This window comes from Pteropus alecto, unplaced genomic scaffold (genome assembly GCF_000325575.1).
Source record: "Pteropus alecto unplaced genomic scaffold, ASM32557v1 scaffold45, whole genome shotgun sequence".
Lineage (NCBI taxonomy): Eukaryota > Metazoa > Chordata > Mammalia > Chiroptera > Pteropodidae > Pteropus > Pteropus alecto.
Genome location: NW_006442491.1, coordinates 5,952,974 through 5,972,346, shown reverse-complemented (window position 1 = coordinate 5,972,346; position 19,373 = coordinate 5,952,974). Strand labels below are relative to the sequence as shown.

Genomic DNA, 19,373 nt, shown 5'->3' with positions numbered 1-19,373 from the left:
ATCTTTTCAAATTAGTGTTTTCATTTTCTCTGCATACATACTGAAGAAATGTCATGGTCCTTTGGGTAAGAAAGCTTGAGTGTAAAAGCCAAGGATGTGAGCTGGAGTTGAATCCCTCTATTTAACAAGGGGGCAGCAGTTGGAGCTTCCAAAAGATATCTAGGAAGGAGGAGAGGGAATGCTGATGCTTTGAGGAGAACATAATTGTCTAATGGGGTATTTGCAGTTATTTGCTATGAGATGTGCAATGTATCTCACTCTCTGGCTCCTCTAGGGAAACTTCAGAAAAGTTTACATACTTTTCTTTCTGGGGAATCCAAAAAGTGCTGAGGTCTACAGCCAAGTGGACATAAAGGAAAAGAGACTGTGTCAGTGACCATCCAGGGGTTCCAGGGGGCAATGAAGTAGCTGCCACTTGAATCAGGTGCACGAAATGCATAAGGAGTTCCTAAACTGAGCAGGCTCCCCCGCCTCCACTGCATTGGGCTCCATGAACCAACAGCTCTACTAACTCCACAAATTCTATCTCAATGGCACCTGAGGGAAGAAGCTGAGCCCAGCAGGAGGAGCGCAGTCTTAAAACCAGTGCACTGGGCAAGGAGACAGAAGTCTAAGTTCCAATGCTAGATCTGCCTCTGTCTATTGGTAACGTGGATGGGAGGTGTATGGAGATCGGAGAATGAAGATTCCTTAAAGCAGGAGACCCATGCAGATATAAGCTTATTCTACCTTATTATCCAGGAGACCCCTCTGGGTAGAGCATAACCAACAAGTAAAGAAAGTAGCTTCTGAACTTGGTCTGAATCTGGCATGCCATGAAGAAAGGAATCTAGAGGTTGACTACCAAGTTATGTCATACTCTACAAAACTATGAAGTGATGCAAAATCATACAGGGCCTTTCGGCTGACCAAAATGTCAGCCTTCCATAATAACTAGAATAACAATTTCGTTATGCTTTAATTTCAGCATCTTCAAAACAAGGATAATACTCTTTATTTTAGTATACTTACTTTGCATAGTAGTTTGAAGGTAAATTTGAAAGAATGTACAAAGACCCTAAGATTCTGATGAATAGATGCCTTTCAAATCCAAGATCATTACTAACAAGTCCTTCACCCTTCCTCTAACACCTCTTTGAAGCAAGGAGGAATAGAGAAAATTATGCTACTTTAAAATTGTGGGAAATTGTGAGAATGCCTGTCTAAGCAATTTCCCTTCAAATCATCAGCTACCCAGAGGCAAAGCACAAAATGCTAACTCTCTACCAGTCATCACTGGAGAATGGAATAACAAACAGCTCTGGATTAGGACAGACCTGGATCCCGGCTTTAGCATAGTCCCTAATTAGCTGCGTAACTGTGGCTAAATTATGCAATTCCTCCGGGCCTCGTTTTTCTTCATCCGTAAAATGGACTCACTGTGTGAAGCAACTAGCAGAGTGCTTGGGTGCTCAATAAACAGTAACTCGTGGCAGTATGGTCATGCTCCTAAAGGCTTTTCATTACGCATTAGTGAAAGGCCAGGGTATCCACAGATAGCAATTTAAATCATCTTGTGATTTATTTGAAAAGAAATTAATTCTAGGAAGAGATGTAAAACTCCCCAAATTCTGAAATTAAGTGTGAAGCAACTAGCAGAGTGCTTGGGTGCTCAATAAACAGTAACTCGTGGCAGTATGGTCATGCTCCTAAAGGCTTTTCATTACGCATTAGTGAAAGGCCAGGGTATCCACAGATAGCAATTTAAATCATCTTGTGATTTATTTGAAAAGAAATTAATTCTAGGAAGAGATGTAAAACTCCCCAAATTCTGAAATTAAGAGAAAACATTAATATATATTTATACAGAAAAGGAATTTGACATGGAAATTCAAGGTATGGCCACAAGGTTTTCTTCTGAGTTTGTGACTTAATCTCATTTCTTCTTCATCATTTCTCACATGTGAAGCAATTACTTTGTGATGATAAACACAACTGCCCAAGTAAAAGCAATATAAAAGATTAGTTGCTTTGTGTGAAGACAGGGAAAGGAAAAATGTTTTCTTAAGTTTTTCAGTGAAAGACAAAGTTCTCAAAGAAATGGTAGGGGTGCCTAAAAAAAACTTAAGATAAAATATAATTCTTCAAGTCCCAGTGCTATTTATTTCAATTGTTATTTATGTTTAAAAGTAATACACAAACTGAATGTTTAAATCTAAAAGGACCACAGCATAAGCAACACTCCATTTGTCTCAGCTGTGCTAATACACATGCAGGGAGATAATCTATCAAGTTACAAAAAAGCAGTGATAGATTCAGATACCGACATACAAATGTCCTTCTGAACATTTATATTCTATCAAGTTGGGAATACTTCTAAAAGATGTACTTGTATACAGTTTATCTAATATGCTGGAACAGCTCTTATTTTTATTCTGCCAAATAAAGAGAAATTTCTCTGTAAATGTGATTGCTTTAACTAACTCCCAAACTACAAATTTTCTTCATGCTTCCTGGCAGGTCTATCCACCATCAAATTCTCCAGGTTTGTCAAAGCCTTGACAATAGCCCCAATTTACAAAGTGACTGTGACTTGGCCAGAATTCAAGATAAGAAGTTAAAACACACAAAAACAACAGTAAATTTTGAGAATATGCAAGGATTTGGAAATGGCCACCCTGTTTAGAACAACATGAAAGAAGTGCAGAAAACAGTGATATTTAGAAGGTGCCTTAAAATGAGTAAGCGAGGGAGCCAGTGTGGCTCAGAAGACTAAGATTTAACATGGACTTCTGGTATGTGGATCTACTTACTCGCTGTGTACCCTTAAATAAGTTACTCATAATTTCCTAATTCATTAAATGCAAGTAAAACCCCCATTTTGCTACATTTTCCACATGTGTGAAAATGTCTAGGAAAGTATCTTGGAGGAAGAAGAAGGTACTTGATAGATGTTCGTGTCCCTCCTTGAAAAGAGTCTGCAAACTCAACTGCCTACAGGGATCACTCAGAAACAAAACTCTGAGGTCCTATGACTATAAGATAACAGAGAGCATAGCAGGAGTCTACGTATTATTTGAGTATATTTAATCCTGCTACAGAGGATGGATGAAGCTCATAAGAAGGGCTAAGCATAGCCAGTAAGTAAGTTGGAAGCTTATGCAATACAGGGAAATGTCACAGAATGTCTGAACAGATAACGAGTAAGCAAGCAGCTTGTGAGACTCAACAGAATTCATAAGATGTGCTAAATATAGGCCTGTAACTTATAAGATATGCCAAACATAGAATAAATATGACTGAACAGACAAGAATGCTACTTAGATACAGATATTGTTAAGTCATGATCATGCCCTCTCTGGGCCGACAGTTATGACAGCTACTGACCACCCTTGGTGACAAGTGGCCTGGTCCCACGCTGGCTCCATGTGTGCTTTACCCAAGAACTGCACGTGAAAATGAGGCTGTTCAGTAGGCCACTGGCCAGCCATGCTCCCATGGAGCAAGTGTGTATTGCTCTGGTCGCCCTCTGTCAGCCCATGCCCCTTGCTCAAAACTCTGGTCTTGCTAAGCACAGTGGGAAAGGTTAAAGTGGCACAGAGAGGGCAGATGGACATGACGTGACCCTGGGCTCAGGTCGTGTGTTCCGTCCAGCTGCTCCTCCCTCTCCTGGCTTCTGTGTGTGTATCTAAACTGATTTAATAAACCGTGTGATCAGAGACTTCATGTGGTCCATGAGCCTTTTGTACAATGCAATCGGAACTTGTGTGAACCTAGACGCTATCCCTCTATCAGGTGACCTCCTGGGACAGGGAACTTTGAGGTCTGCAGTAAAGCAGAGCTTCAAGCCCCACCCCAAGAGGACCCACTGCTCCCATCCAGCCAGTGCCGCTTTGAGGGGACATCAGCCCAGGCTTCCCATGTTTTCTGATATTTTACGGAAACTTGGAAAATCTGGATTTCCATGTCATATCTCTCAAGTTTTAAATATTGACAATATATTCCAAATTGTCAACATCTGTTCAGGCCAAATAATACACATCATTCACCACCAGTTTGCTCCTGCTGCCTTAAGTTAATGTGTGTCACCAGTCCTGGCACCGCAGTCTCTGTCACATGGTCCTTCAGGGGTAAAAGGAAAATATCAAAATTTGAAGTTTTATAGTTTACCACATCTCACCTTCAGGGTCTCTCCCGTTTAGGGAGGACCAGACAGATATGAGTACTCAGTGCTCAGCATCTTCCCAGCTCTAGGGCTGCACTCAAAAGGGAAGAAGGCTCTCAGGACTGAAAAGAAAATGATCACAGGAACTATTTGCAGGTGGTCTACAAGTTCGTACTGGAAAACTTCCTTGAGGTTACATTCAATATCGTTCCTTATCCCTGTGTCCTCTGCTTTTATCCTTTGCAGGCCACTGACCAGGAGTTAAAGAAAAATGAAGTGGCATGGGACGGGCAAGAGAAGGAGACTATTACTATAGTACCTTTGAAAAAAATCAGATGGTTAAAATTAGGACAGGTGGTATTTCAGACATCATGCACTTGAGTTAAAATGTGTAGCCCTGGTCAGCAAATGGACCAAAGTGATTCTGGACTGAAGGGCTGACTTCCTGCAACCACATGAGAAAAGGCAGGGACTTGTCCTTTCCTGAACAGTATGAGGGGAGCATGACTAGGGTGCCAGAAGGCTCCTTACAGGGGACAACATTAAAAACTGCGCTCCCAGGAAGAAGGTCCTGGAACATGCCCAGGAGCTCGGGATAACACCCAGAGGGTAGACAGTTGGCAGACGTCTACCCCTTTCTGCGTACAAGCCAGAACAAAACTAAACTATTTGATGGGCGCTGGAGACTGCAAGAGCCAGGACATGTGTGCGTGCACATGCTGCTGTGTTTATGTGTGTGCTACGCGTGTATGCACGCACTGGTATACTGGAGAGCAGAACAGAGAAGGTGGGAGGGAGGCAAGGAAGATGGGGGCATCAGCTATCTCAGACTCAGATGCAGTCAAGAAGCTTGGTTGTCCACTCTATCTGGACAACTGGAGAGCCAACCACATCCTGAGGAACTCAAGGGGTGAGATGGTAAGATGGCTAATCAATGATGGAATCCATCAGCATAGATAGAGCATGAAGAGCCCCAAGGTTGGGGAAAGACTGCTTATAAAGAACTCATGGTCACATAATTCCTGGAGCTATGCCCAGTGAGGACACCTGTGGCAGGTCTGTGTGGGTCATATTATTGGGTAACTTCTACTCAGTGCTGCACAGACTGACAGGGCCCATGGAGCATACATCTAGGGGAGAAGACCAGCAATAAACATGACATGACTGAAAAAAGAAAACAGTGTCACTGCAGGCTGTGACATCTGCTGTGAAGGGAGTAAACCAGGTGATGGAATGGAGAATGCGGGGGAAGGGGCCCTGCAGCAGATGGCACTACTTTAAGAAGGAGACAGGAGGACAATCTTGAAAGATTACTTTCACTTTTAACAGGAATAAATACTCTCAGGGAACAAAATATTTTTAAAAAATACATGAGTATTGGCTTGTTTCTTTATATTACCATGTTAATATGTAAAGTTAAAAGGCAGGGAATTTAAAACAACATTCCCATAACAAGAGTATGACAGCCTCTATTAGTCTTAACCATAGATTTCCTAGGCCAGTGTTCTGTATCACGCTGAAATGTAATTTAAAAATTAAATTCTACCCACTCTGGTCCTAGCTAACTAGAAATGGCACGTATAATGCAGTGTAATTGACTTCATATAACAATCACTGAAAAGCACTTGAAGCAGGAGTTTTAAAATGACTATTGTAGTCCAGTTAGTGGTATTTCCTGTGACAGCAGCCATTTAGTGCAAGCACAGATTGTACAGGTACATTCTGTTGACCAGTAGGTGACATTCGCAATACTCAGCACAGAATGAGTTCTCAGAAAAAAGCCAGACTGGCACACTCTCAGCTTCTCTGCCTGTCTCTGACCTCAGCTGGTGGGACAGACATCTCTTGAAGCATATGTGGACCCAGTCCCAGAAGGATGTGCTAGCGGGACCCATTGGAAGGTGTAAGTTCAAGGACAATAGGACTGATGCCTGACCGGGGGTTCCCAGGTCTGTATCTTTCAAAGATCAGTAAAATAAAGAGGGAAGAGATGCAACATGGAGATAGGAACTTTCTATATTTTCAAATAAGGACATTAAACACCAATCCACAAATTGTGACATCTATACAATGGGATTCTATTTAGCAATACACAGTAACAAATTATTGTTACACTCAACTGCATGGATAATTTCCAAAACATATGTTAAATGGAAGCATCCAGACACAAAAGAAAATGCTGCCTGGCCCCATTTACATGGCAGATGAGAACAGACACAACTAATCTGTGTTTGCAGGAAGGAAGCAGATCAGTGCTCACCTAGAAGCTGGGCCTGGACACTGACTATAAAGGAGCACAAGAAACTTGCGGGAATGACTGAAAAGTCCTAAATCTTGATTGGTTACTTGGGTATATACAGATGTCAAAACTCATGAAACTACACATGAAATGTCTGCATTTCACTGTATGTAAATTATGCCTCAACACAGTTAATCAAAAAAATTAAATGTAACCAAAGAAAAACACCCTATATATTTACCTATTCTTACAGATATTTCATAAAAGAAAGTTATTTTTAATTCCCCCTGAAAAAAGATATAAAAGACAGTCCTTTTGAATTAAATATATTTTAGTTTAATAGAAAGCTCTATTTTTCTCATTTTAAAGCCAGTGAAGGAAAGCTCCTTGGGTCCCATCAGAGATCAGAAAATGAGCATTTGAGAACCACTGATGAATCACCTCCACGCCCCGCCCCTCCCCAGTTCCATCCCTGAACCCTATCCTGACCATTCCTTTAACAAGGGTCACCATTACTTCATCCCACAATGAACAGATCACTGGAGCTACCAGATTGGGGATTAAAATGAAAATGGCCAGGAAGAAGGAATGATTTAAATAACTAATGAATCCTATTCTAAGAAAAGGTCAGGAGGCAGAGGGAACAGGAAGGGTGAGAAAGAAGCTGGAGAACTCAAGGAGCCACGCCTCAGCGCGCTCTCTCTTCCCAGGCTCTCTGGGGCCTGCCAACTCAGAGGAGACTTGTTCCCAGTGGGACCTGTGTGTGCATGAGTCATCTCAGCTGCTGAAATGAACTGGCAGCGACCACCAGCAAGTTGCATAGTCAACAGGGGTCTATTCTGGGTGTCAAGACTCTGCCCTGCTGGTCACAGAGGGCATGAGGCCTTGCTAAATGCACTCAGGACCCCAGAAGACCCTTAAGGAGGATGGAAAACAAAAACTGATTTTTTTGGGGGGAAGCAGCAACGATTCTTCTAAAATATAAAGTGAATAATATAAACTATCTATATACATTAAAATCAGATTTTCCTTCAAAGATCTAAAACTAAATAGAATAGACTCTTTCGAAATTAATACTTTTTACCTTAACCTTCTTAAAGCCAAAAGCTCACCAAGAGAATTTAGTAGTAGCCACACTATTTCCTAAATGTGACTGTTTATTCTAGAAAACATTGCCTCTGCATGAAACAGTCAAATGATGGATGGATGGGGTCGACATACTTAATTTTAAAAGTCAGAATGTTAAGGGGGAATAAATAATCAAAAAAAATAAAACAAACCCACAAAACACAAAACCTTTTAAAAACAAAATTGAACACTGAACGTCATTAAAAGGTTTCCAAGGGTAAAATCTTACTCATTCTCTACATCTTTTTAAAATTAATTCATTCATTTTTAATGACGAACAGTTATCCAGCACTTATATGTGGCAGGCCCTGTTCTAAGCACTTTACATATCTAAGCCCATGCGCTCTTCGTACCAACCCAGCCAGGCGGGTTTCATTAACCCCATTTTAGTGAAGAGGCACAGTGAGGTTGTCCGACCTGTCGAGGTTCCCGGGAGGATACTGAACAGGACCGTACTACTCCAACAGCTAGGCCTTTGCTGGAGCTCGGCCATTTTTGTTTTGTTCAGGGCAGGGACAGTATATTCATGTCATATTTGTTTCTATTCTGGTCCTGATACTTCTGTGACTGGGTATCCACATGAGAACTGAGGCCCTCAGCACACCTACTTGGGAATGCACCAGAGACCCTTCCTATAGCGTGAACTAGGAATTCTCCAGGGAACACTACTAACAGGCCATTTCTGGTGCTAACGATTACATCACCTGGGATAAGCACAAAAAGGAAGCAGAACAATGACATGCTTTCAGAACTTCACTTTGATAAGTTCAAAGAAAGAAAAACTCTTTGGTTTTGGATTCTATATACTCTGAAGTGAAAGCCTAAATTCTCAAAGGCCCCATAGGATTTTTTGTATTTGGTTTCTCTAACTTGCCTTTACAGTAGCATCTTCAAAATTTTGGCCAGATTTGCATATGGCCTGAGCTATTTATTATTTACTTGAAATTTTTATTTAAATCAACTCAGTTTTTTTTCTTGTTTCTTTTTTCTTTTCTAGATATAATTGACATACAACATTGTATTAGTTTCAGGTATACGACATAATGATTAAATATTTGTATATCTTGCAAAATGATCACAATAAGTCTAGTTAACATCTGTCACCATACAGTTATGATAAATTTTTTCTTGTGATGAGAACTTTTAATATTTACTCTCTTAGCAACTTTCAAAAATGGAATACAGTATTATTAACTATAGTCACCAGGCTGTACATTATATCCCCAGGACTTATTTTATAACTGGAAGCTTCCACCTTTTGACTCTCTATACATGTTTCACCCTCTCTTCTGCCCCCTACCCTTCAGTCCCCTTTGGTAGCCACCAATCTGTTCCCTGTATCTATGAGCTTGGGTTTTGTTTGTTTGTTTTTTAGATTCCACATATAAATGAAATCATACTAAATCAACTCAGTTTAAAAAAATTAAATATTTTTGTTAGCCATGTCTTAGTTTTATGCATGAAATTGATTTAATACTTATATTTTATTAACACATTTATTTATTAAAATACATAAATCTAAGTATGAACTATAATCATTGCATGTCTTCTGGTGCTGTGAGTTCTATGTTTTGGAGAATTCAAATTCTGAGCTGGTAAGGCCAGTCTTTATCCTCTAATTAAAAATGTGGAAATAATACAAACACACCTTCAGAAATTATTTTATGTATGTATACATCATTACATGTTGTATACAGAGGGAATTCTACACATATGCACATGCACGCATGAACACACAAGCACATACACATATACAATTTCAAATGGCAGAAAAAGGAAGGAATGAGGCATTAAGCCAGGGCAGTGGGAAGTAGTGGATCAAAAACATAGTATAACATTAGTTATTCGAACTGTTTCTCTAGGAGGACTGAAAGAACAGGCAAGCCTAATACTTTAGGGCTCAGGGGCTCCCCTGAGGTGTATGGGAGAAGAGAAGTGGGGCGGGCTGGCTTTAGGATCTCTCCCCCACCTCCCGAAACAGCAACTTAGTGTTTTCTACAGTGTCCTTCCTTGTAAGATATTGTTTGAACAAAGGGCTCAGCTAAGAAGAAATTTGGAAACTACAGGTATTATCCAATTTCCTCATTTTACCCATGTGAAAACCGAGGCTCAGAGAAGGTAAAACACTTAGGGTCACTCAGCAAATCACAGCAGAATGAGAGCCTGAAGAACTCGACAATCAGATTCTCAGTCTGGTGTTTATCTGACCCAGCCACCTCTGACAACACCTTCACACAGACGTATACTGGTGACTTTGGTGGATGTCATTACATCAATACCCTTTCTTGAAAATGAATAGTGTAATTAATCATTAATTTCTTAAGGAGGGGCTCATGGCCGACAGCATTTAATGAAATGTTATGAGTCAATGGGAATAAATTAGAATAAGATGAAGTCATTATCTTGGAAAGATGATGTAAAGAAACAGGCACATCTCTTCCTGAAAAGTTGTATAAATCAAATAATGCCTAAAACAGATTAGGAAAGCTTCTAATTAGTAATCATAGAAACAACAATAAAAACAGCAGTAGTAGCCATAGCAATAGCTATTACTGTTTTATCATATACCAGACACTAGACTCAGCACTTTATATGTGTTGATAACCCTGAGACATAAATGTTATTATTCCCATTTTTATAGATAAGAAAATTGAGCCCACGCCCACAGGTAGGGTACTCAACTGTCCTGAGTTACCTGGCATTACCGGGTTTCCCAGGGCATGGAACTTTCAATGTTGAATTTGCGAAAATCCTTGGCCACTTGGGTTGGTTGGTCACTTTACTTGTGGGGCTGGTAAGTGATAGCAACTTCCATGGCTACCTGACTCCCCAACAACCACTCCCTTTTACAGGATAACTTCCCTCCATGTGCCACAGTCAAGACTTTCACACACTGGTTTAAAGAAGGGAGTAACCAATATCTTACAAAACAAGATATTCACATGTAGCTCCTCCTTTTACAAAAAAGACAAAGAAAGCACTGCATTGCTTCAAGCCTCCATTCCTCGAGAAGAGTAAAGAAGGGACACTTACCTTGACCTCAAACTCGAAGTGTTCGTCCTTTCCTTGTCCGCAGAGAACATAGCGTGGAATATTGATTTTAATTGGATCCTTCAGGTCATCTGGATTTGCTCCCAAAGAGCGAGAAACCATCCGCTATCAAAGGCATATCAGATGGGGAGAACAAAGAAAACCAAGATCACTCAATTGCAAATATCCTGCTTGGGCAGATGGGAGAAAATGTTTCAGGTAGAGAGAAAAGCGTCAAACCAGTAGAGCTTATTTAGAAAAATGATGGTTTCCTTTGAAAGAGAAATGCTAAGTGTCTTTCATAACAAAAGACCATTTCTCTAGATATACCATTCCCAGAAGTAAGGGCAAAAGCACTTCAAAATGTTGTTTGGCTTTGAAGTTCCTTCCAATTTATAAGAACAAGTGAAGAAAGGAACATATTATATATTCTGACTTTTAAAGAAATCCATCTAAACCAGATTCCTTTCGGAAAAGTCTTGATCATCTGACTTCTTTTTTCTTCATAGACTATCAGATGGTTGTACACGCTGGAGATTTTATTCAAATTTACTTCATTTTTAACTTCTAGACATATTTATAAGCCAGTGTAGTGTGGAAAGCTCTTTAAACCACAATTAAAATAAATCCCAAGCATTTTCTTCGGGCTCCATTTGATTAATAATCAACTTAGCTCTGATAAATATTTATGGTCTGGATGGTGGGAAGCCAGAGGGGTTTGAGGAAGAGGCATTATGAAAAAAATAAATCTTCGAAATGAGTTCTCTTGAGTGTGAACAGGAGGAAATCTCTGAACGATCCACATCATTTGCACTAAACTGAGACTTTAGAAAACATAAGAAAATATGTTTTCGAAGCAGTAGCAATAATAAAATAATTACAATCAGAATTATAGTTGCATTTATTGAATATTACTATATCAATAATTTCACTTAATACTTTATATGCATTGTTACATTTAATCCTCATGATTCCCTATGAGGTATTAATCTTTTTTGACCCTATTTATGAGATGACAGACCCAAAACAGAGAATTTAGGTAAGTTGACAGAGGTGAGTGGTAGAGCCAGGATTTGAACTCAGGCTAACCTAAAGCCCAGATACACCACCACTGTGCCATATAGCGATATTTAAACAAAAATTTATCCATTTGAGACAAATTAAGCTAATGAACACTTCAACGTATACAGAATTTAAGATGGAAACTCCACGATTATGCAGTGAAATCTACTACTACTTGACCAAGAAGAAAACAGTGGGTAACGTACTCCCTTTTTCTCAGGAAGAAAGGGGTCCTGGATCCTTGGATCCTTAGCCAGGTATAACATCCTCTCTGTGGGGTGTGTGTGTGTGTGTGTGTGTGTGTGTGTGTGTGTGTGTGTGCATTGTGTGTGCATGCGTGTTGTGTGTGTGTGTGTGTGTGTGTGCATTGTGTGTGTGCATGCATGTGAGAGCGAGAGAGCGAGAGAGCGAGAGAGCGAGAGAGCGAGAGAGAGAGAGAGAGAGAGTTATTTCCGGATGACACAGAGGCATATGATTTATCTCAGATTACTGCTTTCATCTAGCTGATATTGTAAACATTTTGGTATGATATGATGTTACCAAAGGATTTTAGAGCATCTTAATCTTTCCCTGTGTAGCTGGCCACTCACAACAGTAGTGCACCTATTTAGCTGTCCCTGATGTCAAAACCATAGGAGAAATTTTTTAAAGCAAGTTTTTTAACAAGTGCATTGCCAAAGACCTTTCAATTCACTGACAGTATATTTCCAAATTACTTTAACTGTAAATAATTCCTGAAAGAAAGAAAAACATTTTTCAATTTAAAAATGATAAAGCAGAGAAATAACTGTGTGATTTTACCTCTTTTCAAATAACACATTCGCTGTTAAGAAATGTCTGACCTACAAATGCCAGTTTACCCATGAAGCTCTTGCTCTCTGCCTAACCCCTGAAATCTTCTATGTTATGCTTAACAATTATATTTTTCAAGTAGGAACATAATCTGTTTTCAAAATCTGACTCAATCACTTGGGAAATCTGACTCAATCACTTGGGAAACTAACTTGTTTAGCATGTGTGTGGATTGAAGGTTGGGGTTGAGAGTAAATTGGAGCTTGGAACAACTTAGGCAGAATGTTACCAAACAGATTTTAAGCAACTAGCAACTGATAATATTTGCTCTACCTTGGGAGGAACCTGGATCCTCCCTATAGATTAGACCAAAGGGCCAACACAGCGAGCAGCTGATATGAGGAGCCATCTCTGTGCAGTTGCAGGATCTTTCCTAAGAGGAGAGAATGAGGAAAAGGAAGAAGGAAAGCAATTAAGTCTTTTTCCTTCAATCAACTAGGACCAGTGTATTATCATGTATATGACGGGTTCTCAAAAAAGGTGTAAATGACAATATCAACAAGGGTTAATACACTTGGTGTTAAAACTACCGTTATTTGCTTTCCTGAAGCAATCACAGAAAACGGACTTGGGATTCCATGTGATGTTCACTTCAAACACTGAGAGAGAGAGAAAGAGAAGACACGAAATCAAATCCCCATGGGAGGACTTGTAACAGTCTGAGTAACAGTCATCCATCCCCACTGCGCCTAAGTTTTCTTTTGTCTATGGAAATGGGAATATTTACTAAATCCTTACTATATGGCAGGAACCCAAATCAGTGTATTGCCTGCCTTGTGGGATTTCCGGTTTGAGTAAACCGATAATACAGCAGGGTTAGTTCTGATGGGGACACTGAGTGAGAACTATGAATATGTACGTTGCTATTCTAAATGTACTGAATTTTACTGAGGAAGAACTGCAATCAAAACTGCCCAGGTAATGGGCGGTCAACTAAGAAATGGAGAGTTAACTTTAACTTTTTAAATGCCTTTTCTTATAGGTACTTCTAGGATATACAATCAAACATTGGTATTTTTTACTGAGCTCCAACTATGTGCTCAATAAAAAGTAACTTTTACAAAGTATCTGTAACTTCTAAGACCTTTCTTCTTTTTCAGTTGCATTAAGTTTTGGACTAAGATTTGTTTTTTCTACTCTAGATGGACTACATTCTAAAGTGAGCAAATGCTATGTTAACTTTCTTTTTTATGTCAGCTTTCAAAGTCAAGCAAGATTGTTAAGTGATGATCTGATTACTACATAAGCCTTTTAAGACTGGAAAGTTCTCTATTTCTAAGAACGTATAATTGTGAAACTAATCTCTAATAAAAAAAAGAAAAGTTGTTTGGAGCTTAGGTTCATAGATCCTTTAAAGAAAAAAAATCCCTGTCTTCAATAACTTAATTGGGATATGAATTAAGTAGGGACCAGGTATCTGGGAGTAACTGGATCTTATACTTATGCACCTCACCTAAACCACAGACAGCCCTTTACACAGCAGCATCTGCAAGTGCAGCTCAAGAAACGGTTCTACGTGGGATACAAGAGCCACTGCCTCAATCAGGATCGATCAGTGAAGTGTAACAGAACCCTTCTTTCATTTTCTTGCACGTTGGAGACTAAAAATATAGTTAGATTTCCCTGCTATCATCGGTGGTCACAGTATGCTTCAATTTCGCTGATTTCAAAGTAACTACATAGTAAGTGTACAGAAATGAAAAAAACGCAGAAAGAAATAACTGAAAAATAAGCCAGGGATCTGAAGACATTGGAGGAAATGTATAAGCAGATAAACAGAAGAAAAATCAAGAGTGTGTGTTTCCATCAAAGCACTGCTGCAATGGAAAATTTAGAAATTACTTTTTGAAGCCAATTTCATGAGAAATACAGAAGTCTCAGGATATAGTGTAAAAGGTTCCTGACATTTTCCTAAACTATGTTTATATTGGGCAGGAAGAAAAACTAACAGAACTGTCTCCTAAATTTACTTTTTATTTGCAAGTAGCTATATTTTGACTATCTTGAGTTTTATACTAGACAAGTAAATGTATGTTGTATCACATTATGTCCCTTTATTTATGGGAGCTTTTAAACTTATATGTAATTATTTATTTTAGAATCACAGTTTTCCTATATGAAACAAAGAAGATTCTTAGACTTAGAAGGGAAGCTGCTGACATATCACAGAAGGAGGTAAAGAAACACGAAAGGCATGTCTTGCAGCAGATCTGGCAGTGGTAAATACACAGGATGTGTCAAGCAACTGCACTGGGGAGTGGCTCTATTTAGAAGTAAAAGGTCGAGGAAAAGCACATAATTAGTAACCTGGATTGCATTTCTATACATAAGAAATATCATCTTTTAAAATAAGATACAAAGAAATATTTTCTGATAGCTTTTAATGAAATAATGCCCTGTGTCAACAAGTACTCTATTTTTCAGTAGTTGGGGAAATACTATAGTTGGGTCCTCAGCCGAAAGAAGCAGGCAGAACACAGGCTACATTTTAAATATTCAGATTAGAATCTTCTCTTCCTACTCAGGCAGTCTCTTTCAAAAGAGGCAGATTAAGGAAATTAATAGGAAGAGGCTTTAACATCCACTCAGATAACTGTCAGCAGTGCAGAGGGCACAGAACAGACCAGTCCTACAGGGAGTCATCAGTGTTTTCCCCTAAACACTCTAATTATGTACCAGATGGTTGAATTCAGTGTACGCTTTAACTATGACAAGGTCAGATCTGAGGACTGTTGTCTGATCTCCTAGTGCCAAATACCTAAGCTTTGCTTCTAAAATACAGGCAAACCTTGGTTTTTATCAGATTTAACAAAATTATTAATTCTCCTGTCTCTGTTCCCAGCACAGCACATATTTCTAATCCCTCCTTTTTTCAATCATATACACCATAGTGATAGTTCTAATTAGAGCTATTATGGATCAAGCACCAACTATGTGCCAGCAGTTTGAAAACTGGGGTCTCGCTAAAGATCTGCTACATTCTCAAATATGAGCCATGCTATTGGAAAGAAGGAATAAAAGTAACTTGTGTGAGCAGGTGCAAATTATGAATATGGTAAAGAGCCAAGGTATGTTTATATTCATGTCTAGAAGGTGAAGCCTGCCTACGTGCTAACACCAAGCTGTCCTGAAGGCTTAATGCATACAACTGAATTGGATTTTGCTAGGACATGGGACCGCAGGTGCCACAGGCACACCCTGGCCATCTTTGTCAAGGTGAAGACTTAATAGCAGCCTGACATGAAGAAATAACACTAATATTATCTCATTTTAAAGTCGGTTTAGAATACTCCCATCAGGAAACAGAAATAAGGGTTTTCAAATACGAGGTATATCTTTAATTTTGATATATATCTCTAGGGGTAAGTTACCCAGAAAAGGACACCAAGTTGGACACAGATACCTGTGGAATATCTTATTTACCCTATAGGCCTTTGGGTAAATCCAAAAGGTTTGGGTAACATTTACAATCCATGATTCTTACCAGAATACAATATTTCATCCACACAGATCTGAGCTGGTCAACATTATTTCACAGTTTGGAAATATTGGATAACTGACGAATGTTTCAACTTAAAACTATTAAAAATGTTGCCATCTTTCTCTAGATCACCAAAGACTAGTCCCTTTAATGGTCATCATTTCCAGATAACTCATTAAATTGATGTGTTTTAAAGGACTTAATAATGAGTCTAGAATGACTGAGAACACGGCAACAGCTGCTAAGTGACTCATTACCAAACACTACTAGAGACAGTTTAGGACCCCCAGCAGGGAAAAATCACATGTTCTCCCTTCTAATTCTGTAATGTCTTTGATTAACCATGAAAATTACTGTTCATCTTCACTCATTGATTTTTGCTGAGTCTTAGGTTTGGTTCGAACTCTGTTAAACTCTAAGGGCCAGAAGAAATAAAAGTGTGTGTGGTGGTTGGTGGTTAGTGGTTGGGGGCGAGATGGAATTCTCTTTATCAGGTTTCTGTAGAGCACATTGTTTAATCTTCCAGATAAAGAAACAACATGGAGCATACAAGATTGTCTGTACTATATTTATTCCATGACTGTACCCACTTTTTTTCCAAAGAAGTTAAAAATGCAGAGAGAAAAAAAAAATGACTGAGGTCCACGCAAGGAAACAATGAAATTGCAAAGAAACTTGTAAGGCAATTTTTGGGGGTAAGAAATCATAAAAAGACAAATAATCGTTAATATCTGGAAATTCCAAGAAAAAAACTTACAAGTCAGAACAGAATCAACTTAACAATTCTTCCAAATATTCATTCCTAGCATAGTCATTTCTTTTTTTAAAAAATCAATAAAAAAAGTACTCAATGTCAAGAATAACTGTGGCAAGGAGATAACTTTGGCATTGTGGAAAAAATATACGTTCTGGAGTAAGGTCTGGGTTTGAGTTCCAATTCTCAGTCAAATGATTCTTTCTGAGTGAAATCCCCAAATATGAAATGGAAATCGATAATAATAATTCCTTAATGTCAGGAGGATCCAGGAATTGTTATTCCCAAGGAATAACACATGGAAAGGAACTCTGTACACTGTAAACACAATATAAAGAGTGGTTGGGATTGTTATTACTATAATCCACTGTATCTTCAGCAATGAGAGATTTTAACCAGATATTAAAAAGAAAAGGCAGGAGGAATGATTTAGAATAAATCTTTCCTTCTCACCAACTAGATTATTTAGTCACATTCCTTATAAAGAAGGCTTTACCAAATTATAAGGATGTATCCTTAACAAGAGATTAGATGGTAGTGGTTTGACAACTGTGTTGTGTAAGAAGCAGCAGAGAGAGATAACTGCCTTCTTTGAAGGGTTGTGATACAATACAGATTGTGGACCAGACTTGTTCTGTTCTGCTATAGAAAGGTGTCATGGATAGACAGACTCTGCAGATGGAGACCACAATAAGGAAGATTATGGAAAGAATGCTCTAACAATGAGAATAGTTTCCAACGAATAAACTGCTTCAGAGGTAGACATCAGTCCATCCATGAGGGTGTCAGGCAAAGACTGAATTGGAAAGCAAAATGAACTAGGTAACTCTAAGGAACTTATGACATATGTTCTTCCTCTGACTGAATATTTCCATTAGGGAGAAGTCCTATAAGTTTTATCTGAATTTTTTCTTCAACAGCCATAGGAACCATGACATAATACATCTGTGGTAGATTGACTTATTGGTCTCAATTCTTCTCTCCCTTAGTCATGCCACGGCTTCTTGGTAGAGGGAGTGTATTTCCTTGCTCCTTGACTTTAGACTCGGTCACGTGATATGTGTTGGCCAATGTGATGCTAGCAGTCGTGATGCAGTGACTGCAGATGACTTGTAGCCGACAGCAGAGTTGCCTCAATCTATTTGTAAACCATCACTGAGAAATAAAAGGGTTTTTTGTATGTCACTGAATTTTGGGATGTTATTTGTTATTTGGCAATAGCTAACTGATACAACACCCATTACAAAACATATTTTAAGAAATGATGCAGAATTGTCTAAGATATACACTGGAGGCTGTGTAAGTACATTACCAAAATGACCTCATTAGAAACTCATCTATCCATAACACTGCTCGACCATCAAAGAAGCATTAATAAAAGTGCTCTAATCTATTTATCATTCAAAACTAGGAAAAACATAAATAAAAATTAACATAATTACTACTGCTGGAAGACACAAGTATTCTCTCGAAAGGATGAACATACATTTTTTAAAATAATAAGAACAGAGAGAAACTGTTTTGAAATGTTTTTCAACAAAGCCTAAATAAATTCACCCTGCCAACCGCAAGTCTGCAAAACAGGCATCTGTGAGCAAAATGGATTTTAATCAAATTCAGATGAAATCACTGTTTTAAAAGTATTCAAAGAGGTTTTGTAGAGTACATTAACAAGCCCCACAATGTGTTTATGCCTATATTACAACAATGCAAAATGTCACATAAAGCATGTATGACCCTTTTATTTTTCTGATGCAGGAACTCATTACATTTGAGATGTTTCATTAAGCTGGATGCTGAGACTTTCATACCTGCTCCACTACAGCAGTGCCATGGGCTTAAAACTCCTGAAGAATAAGCCAGTGGAGCCAGAGGGAGGCCACTAGAATTGAAACTGTGGTGGATAATGGCTCAAATACTAGTCCACTAGCTTCTACAAGCATTATGACAACCTTAATATTTACTTCATGGATAGTAAATCAGATTCTCATATCAGCAATCATATTTGATCTCAAGGTAAAAAGTGTGCTTAGGTGAGAGAAGTGACATGTAAAATCTGAATGCCAGAGGCAGCCTCTTTTATCTGGTGAGCTCTGGCTATAATCCTCATTGTGGCATACTTGGATCATAAAGCAAACTGAGAAGTTAGAATGAATATGACTTTTATGCAATGTTCATATTTGCTACATGCTCCATGTATGAACAATATTAAAGGCCACAACTTATCAGACAGTAGAATTATGCCTTTTTATCTGTAAAGACAAGCAAGTCTGTCTGCTTAATATTTGTCACTCTTTGTTAAAATTATATACTACTTATATATTGTTTCCTTTCCAATCACAGCATCCCCATGCTGGCATCTTAAATTCCACTCATTAATTCTGTTCTTTTCAAGGATATATGAGAAAATACTCAATGGGACAATTTAAAAAAAGATAATGCAAAATGTATTAGCTGAAAAAAAGTAAAAAAATATCAAAACACATTAGGCAACATATTTTTGCAATATTAGAAGATTATCATGGTTCATTCTTGAAAATTTTCCCTGGTAGAAAATCTACCAGCCAAGAATATGACAAACTAATTTTAATAATGTCCTCATCACAGACTCAAAAGCCTTCATGTACATATGTCTGTGTGTGTGTGTGTGTGTGTGTGTGTGTGCGTGTGTGTGTGTGTGTGT

The 19,373-nt window shown here is 38.6% G+C and overlaps 1 protein-coding gene across 5 annotated transcripts in view; it reads right to left on the bottom strand.

The window, feature by feature from the left end:
• The window catches only part of KIF16B (kinesin family member 16B), a 278,826-nt gene that overhangs the window by 65,758 nt on the left and 193,695 nt on the right, over window positions 1-19,373 (bottom strand). For 4 of the 5 annotated variants that reach the window (XM_025039945.1, XM_025039946.1, XM_025039944.1 and 1 more), the window contains one exon: window positions 10,545-10,667. In XM_025039945.1, coding sequence (XP_024895713.1) covers window positions 10,545-10,667 — 123 coding nt within the window. Of the gene's footprint in view, window positions 1-10,544; window positions 10,668-16,516; window positions 17,846-19,373 lie in introns of those variants that run through there. The other variant, XM_025039947.1, reaches the window with a different exon arrangement.